Source organism: Nicotiana sylvestris, chromosome 7, assembly GCF_000393655.2.
Source record: "Nicotiana sylvestris chromosome 7, ASM39365v2, whole genome shotgun sequence".
NCBI classification, from domain to species: domain Eukaryota; kingdom Viridiplantae; phylum Streptophyta; class Magnoliopsida; order Solanales; family Solanaceae; genus Nicotiana; species Nicotiana sylvestris.
This window is the reverse complement of record NC_091063.1, coordinates 104,505,437-104,511,017: the sequence shown is the minus strand read 5'-3', so window position 1 is coordinate 104,511,017 and position 5,581 is coordinate 104,505,437. Positions and strand designations below refer to the sequence as shown.

Sequence of the window (5,581 nt, the reverse complement as noted above, 5' to 3'; positions counted from 1 at the left end):
TGAATGCTGATGCAAGTCTCCTTGACGGTCTCGGTGTCCCCCAAATTTGCTGCTTCGGTTTCGTCCAGATTGAACTTGGGCTTATTCTCAAAGTTTTCCACCTCCCTAACAACTTCCTCAGGTATCCCATCTTCATTATCTGAGTCACTATTCTCATGTGGCATTGCCTCATTACATGTCACAGTCACCGGTTAATCAAGAAAAGTAATAATAACGTTGTAGAAAGAAAAAGTGTAGAAAATAGTAATGAATAATAAAGAGCAAATGCAATTAATTAAAATTAAACAACATTCAGACAAGTGTGACTCGATGAATCGAGCACTTATTTTTGAAACAAGCAAGTCTTTAAATCAAAATTATAGCATGGCTATAGAAATAAAAACTATCAAGCTACACAGAGACTCGGCGGGCCCGGGACGGTATGGCGGTCCAATTCCTGAGAACAGTGCCCTTCTTCACAGTCTGAATAGTGAGGCCTTCTTCCTCCTCCTCCTTGATTATGGCACTGTAGTCCATGTCTTCATCTTCCAAAAATAGATTCTTTAACCCAGCTAATGTTTCCTCTTCTGCAGTTCCCCATATTGTATCAGCTTGGTGAAAAGCTTGATCTAGACATGACACTGGTTGCTTGAGAGGGTAATACGATCCGCGCCATGGAGGTGACCAATCATTGTATTCTTTTCATGTGTACTGATATCTGAGCCCAAAGGTAATACCATGACCCTTCAACTGTATTGGTTTAGTGATACCCTGGAGATTCTTTCCCAGCCTTTTGTCGGACTCATACCCAGAATGCCAATATGCTTTCTATTTTACTGCTCCACCATTTATCTTTCTCGATGGCATTGACGCGTTCAATGTGATGATAGGTTTCCCCTCCTAGCCTTCTGCTATATCCAATGACTGGGATGGTTTGACTGATGTAAATGGGGTTACTCCCGTCTCCATGAATGATCACCTCCTAACGATTCCATTCGAAATTCATGGCTTGATGTAGTGTGGAAGGCACGGCCCCAGTAGCATGGATCTATGGTCAGCCTAACAGAAGATTATATAAGGCTGGTATGTCGAGCACCTGAAACTTAACGTCGAACCAAGTTGGCTGCATCTGCAAGCAAAGGCTAATTTCCCCGATCGTGGCTCTTTGAGACCTATTGAAGGCTTTCATGTTCATGTTTCCTACCCGTATTTCATGAATACCTTTGTCCAACCTTTTCCGAGTGTCTAACGGACAAATATTGAGGCTTGAAACTCCGCCGACCAAAACCCTGGCAATGAATTTGTCTTCAAATTGCACTATAATATGCAATGCTCGATTATGATTCAACCCCTCAGGTGGTAGCCAATCTTTGTGGAACATGATCTTATGACTTTCCAGTACTTGCCCTACCATATTGGTCATCTCTCCGCTAGTGATGTTATTGGGTACATAAGATTCACTCAGCACTTTTATTAAAGCATTCTTATGCGCCACTGAATTTTGCAATAGTGATAGAATGGATATCTGAGCTGGGGTTTTGTTCAGATGGTCAATAACGGAATACTCCTTTGCTTGTACTTTCTTCCACAAGTCATCTGGCTTTGTTTCAATGACAGTTTGCCTGGTAGTGGCATCCTTACTTAGTCCTCCCAAATGTTCAGGTGTATAGACTCTTCCAGTCCTAGTCAATCCTTGTGCAGCATCGGATTCCCCCATTTTTGCCTTTTCTTTTCGCCGAGCTTCGGCAACGTAATCCCAAGGTATTGCTTTTGAGTCGAAAGGAGGTGTGCTTGATACTGTCACTGTGAAAAGTGTGACCACTTCTACTTCGAATGGAGCGGGGGTTACTGCAGGTAGAGCTACCTCTACCTCAAATGGGACCGGTGCAGCTACCTCGACCTCGATTGGTGACTGAGTCTGTACCACAATAGGAGTAAGTGTGACTGTAACTTTAAAGTCATCGCCTTCTCGAATAAGCCCAATTGACCCTTTAAGGTCCCATTCTTCGTTCGTCTCTATCACATGTACCCTACCACCTCTATGATTAGGGAGGGGGTTGTTACGGACATTGGGTGCAACTTTATTTGCTTGTATGACCTTGTTATCAATGAGCGTCTGGATATTATCTTTCAATGTTCGGCACTCATCAGTGGTGTGGCCCTTCATACTGGAATGGTACGTACATGTTTTGTTTGGATTGACCCATTAGGATGGATTCTCTAATGCCACAGCAGGAATGGGGGTGACATAACCAACGGCTTTCAACCTTTCATATAGTTGGTCGACGGGTTCAGCAATGGCTGTGTATTGTCTGGGTGGCTTGCGGTCAAAGTTTGGTTATGGTCTTGAAAAGTTTTGGCGAGTTAGAGGTGATTGGAAATGGGATAGTTGGGAGTTATAGGTGTGATGGACTGTGGCAGGTTGGGAATATCTGGGAGATGAAAGCTGATATGTGGGTGGTGGTGCTTGATATGTGGGTGGAGGTGTTTGATATGTGGGTGGAGGTGTTTGACAGGTAAGTGGAGATTTTGGGCCCTGGGCCACCATTACTACCCCAACGTCCCTCTTCTTTGATGTGCCTCCTGATTGTAATGCCTTGATTATGGCTTGTAATCCCTCAAAAAATTTTACCATCCCACTTTTGATTCCTTCCTCGATTTTTTCCCCAAGCTTGATGATATTAGAGAACTTATGGTTTTCAATGACCATAAATCTTTCATAATACTGCGGATCATGTGCTCTGATAAAGAACTTGTTCATCTGTTCCTCATCCAAAGATGGCCTGACCTTGGCCGCTTCTGACCTCCAACGAGTAGCATACTTGCGGAAGGTTTCGGTGGGTTTCTTCTTAAGATTCTGGAGGTAAAAAACATTAGGTGCATTCTCTATATTGAACCTAAACCGGTCCATGAAATCTGATGCCATATTAAGCCAATTAGACCATTTCTTGGGATCCTGGCTGATGTACCAAGACAAAGCATCTCCAGTAAGACTTCTTATAAAGAGTTTCATCCGAATCTTTTCATCCTTTCCAACCCCGACAAGCTTGTCACAATTGGTCCTCAAATGAACCTTAGGATCACCTGTACCATGAAACATCTCGAACTTGGGAGGTTTATACCCCTCTGGCAGTTCTACGTCTAGCTATATGCATAGGTCTTCATAGTTTAACCCTTCTATTCCTTTGCCGCCTTCGACACCCTGAACTCGACTCGTAAACTTCTTGAGTTCTTCAACCATGTTTTTAATGAGCAGGTCCTTCTCGAAGGATTCTGGTGTATAGGAGATTGGTTGGATAGAGTGAGGTACTGTTTCTAGGTATATAGGGTTGCTTTGATGGGTGCCAGGGACTTGGGTGTAATGATGGTCATTGGTTGAGTTTTGAGGATCGGGAATAGGTTGTGGTGTATTTTGGGGAGTGTGGTAAGTGGTGGTTGGTGGGTGATGAATTGGTTGATGATGGTGTTGTGCCGGAGTTGGTATTGGTATGGGATTGAAATTTTGGGAGAGGTTGCGTATTGATGCGGTGCAGGAGGGTTTTGTGAATGTTGGTTTGGTGTGTTTTGGGGAGGTGTTGGGTTCTTTGTGTTTTGTTGGTTGATGTCGGGGACATTCAGGGTAAGTGATAAGTTTGCCAAGTTGCGAACCTGCTCAAGTTCTCCTTGCAATTCCAATATCTTTTGTTCTAACCTCAAGACCAGAGCATTTGGTGCTGGAGTACTTCGACATTCTGAAGCTTCTGCGTTCTCAGCATTATCCTTTTGAATACCACTTAGGTCATCCATTTTTTGCTTTTTCTTTACCTTTTGTATTGCTTGGAGGAGGAGAATGTAGAGGGCCTCTAGATCTAGTGTGATATACTGGTAATGCTAGTATGAGTGAACCAACCTTAGGGATGGGAATAAGAAATAAAGAAAAAGCGAAAAGGTCAACAAGTCAGTAAGGATTTTGAAATGTTTGCAATATTTAAACACATATTGCAGGAATATAAATTCATGTCGTAATTTGGGAGCCTTGTTGTGACCGAGGTAGGCCTAGCGACAAGTAGATTTGTAGAACTTTAGACGCCAGTAAATACTTCATTTCATAATATAAAAATAGACGAATCCCAAAACGACACTAAGACAATAGAAAAGTAAGTCACTACTGGCACTTGGCCTTGTTACATTTGAAAAGCGAGTAAACCTAATCTATTCGGTCTCGGAAGGACCTTCCTCAAGTTGAATGCTCTTGTCGATCAAATTCCCCAGTTCGTGTAGGTTCATCAATAAGAATGCCTTTGCCAGATGTCCTCCTTCGTTTCCCTTAGTGTTCTGGCAGTCGGTGACTCTCTTCCTCACTCTTACTTCCAATTCCATCAGACTGTATTCCAAATATTCCAACTTTTTGCTAGATTTGACGGCCCTCTCTTTCCATTCATTGATTTGGTCACTTGATGGAAGGTCCCTCCACCAGTCTAGCAAGAGTGAGAGTGTGCTAACCATACCGAATCTGGGGACCTTATGCCTCATTTTCTGCAAAACAAAAAGGTTAGGCCCTTCTCCCCCACCAAACTCAACTATTTATACATTCATGATTAGTATATTGGCATTTAGTTCTCCAAATTAATGCACAGAATGTGGTTGTGTCCGTTGCAATTATGGAAACCCCGGTGGACTTTTAGATACGGCTTGTCTTAAAGGATAATTATGTGGACAACATATTAATCAGACTAGGTTTGACCATGATGCATGCATAATTTCAATCAGAGTAAGGTTACTATGGGGGTCTAGACTGGTACCCTCAAGCGGACAACTTGAGGGGAAAGGCGCCAACTGCACCGTGATCGACTAGTTTTACCATAAATAAGTCTTTCCGAATTTAAGGGTAATAAATAGGAAGAGTGCAACCACTCATCAAGCGTTGCTATAGGATTTACTACGCACGAGTGGAATATAATGTGGATCATAATTTATACAGAAATAAATAGCATGTAGTCAAGTATTTGCACGTAAGAATAATAAATGCATTATTTAAATAATTGAAGGACAGTTACAGAAAAAGAAAACAAGGAGACAAGTCAGTTTCAGGAATAAAAGAAATCACAAATGCTTTAAAAAAATAGACAGTTAAATTCAAATAAGGGGAAAGGGTACGGGATAAGGCATGCTTGGACTAATTCATAAAAGATAAGTTCGTCATGGTAAGAGCCTAAAGGTATCCCCAGTAGAGTCGCCATGCTGTCGCGCCCCCTTTTTTCCTCTGCGGAGAAAGTCCGGATTTCGACGTTCATGGGGGTAATGACTTATTTCCTTTTGGGAATTGTGTATTAAAGAGTCGCCACCTAACGAAATATGGTGCGTTAGGGCAGCTAGAGCGATTAACTCTTAGACAAGTTTGCATTACCAGAGTTTTAGGGTAAGGGCTCAAAATAACCTTGAAGGGAAGATATTAGGCACCCCTCTCGGTCCACAACGGTGGGTCCCGGTCGAACTTATACTTATATGAATTAGTCCTTTTAACAAATAAATAGTTTAAACACATACTTGCAAATAAAGGCATGTTAAGGATATATATGACTCAAGTGATGGAACAAGGGAAAAGGTTTGAACAAGTTGCACA

The 5,581-nt window shown here is 42.2% G+C and overlaps 1 protein-coding gene across 1 annotated transcript; it reads right to left on the bottom strand.

Moving 5' to 3' along the window:
- Positions 1 to 390: 390 nt before the first annotated feature.
- LOC138873561 (uncharacterized) lies at positions 391 to 3,765 on the bottom strand. Its single transcript, XM_070152033.1, has 4 exons — positions 3,628 to 3,765; positions 2,733 to 3,124; positions 1,201 to 2,147; positions 391 to 566 (listed from the first exon to the last, which is right to left on the bottom strand). The coding sequence occupies exons 1-4, from the start codon at positions 3,763 to 3,765 to the stop codon at positions 391 to 393; spliced, it is 1,653 nt and encodes a 550-aa protein (XP_070008134.1).
- Positions 3,766 to 5,581: the final 1,816 nt, after the last annotated feature.

What these genes read in the sequence shown, in the direction of transcription:
- LOC138873561 (XM_070152033.1), bottom strand. Translation starts at nt 3,765, where the DNA reads ATGGATGACCTAAGTGGTATTCAAAAGGATAATGCTGAGAACGCAGAA. An exon ending in TGCAAGGAGAACTTGAGCAG is followed by an intron (nt 3,125 to 3,627) that starts GTTCGCAACTTG and finishes CTATGCATATAG; the next exon opens with CTAGACGTAGAACTGCCAGA. An exon ending in GATGAGGAACAGATGAACAA is followed by an intron (nt 2,148 to 2,732) that starts GTTCTTTATCAG and finishes GTACCATTCCAG; the next exon opens with TATGAAGGGCCACACCACTG.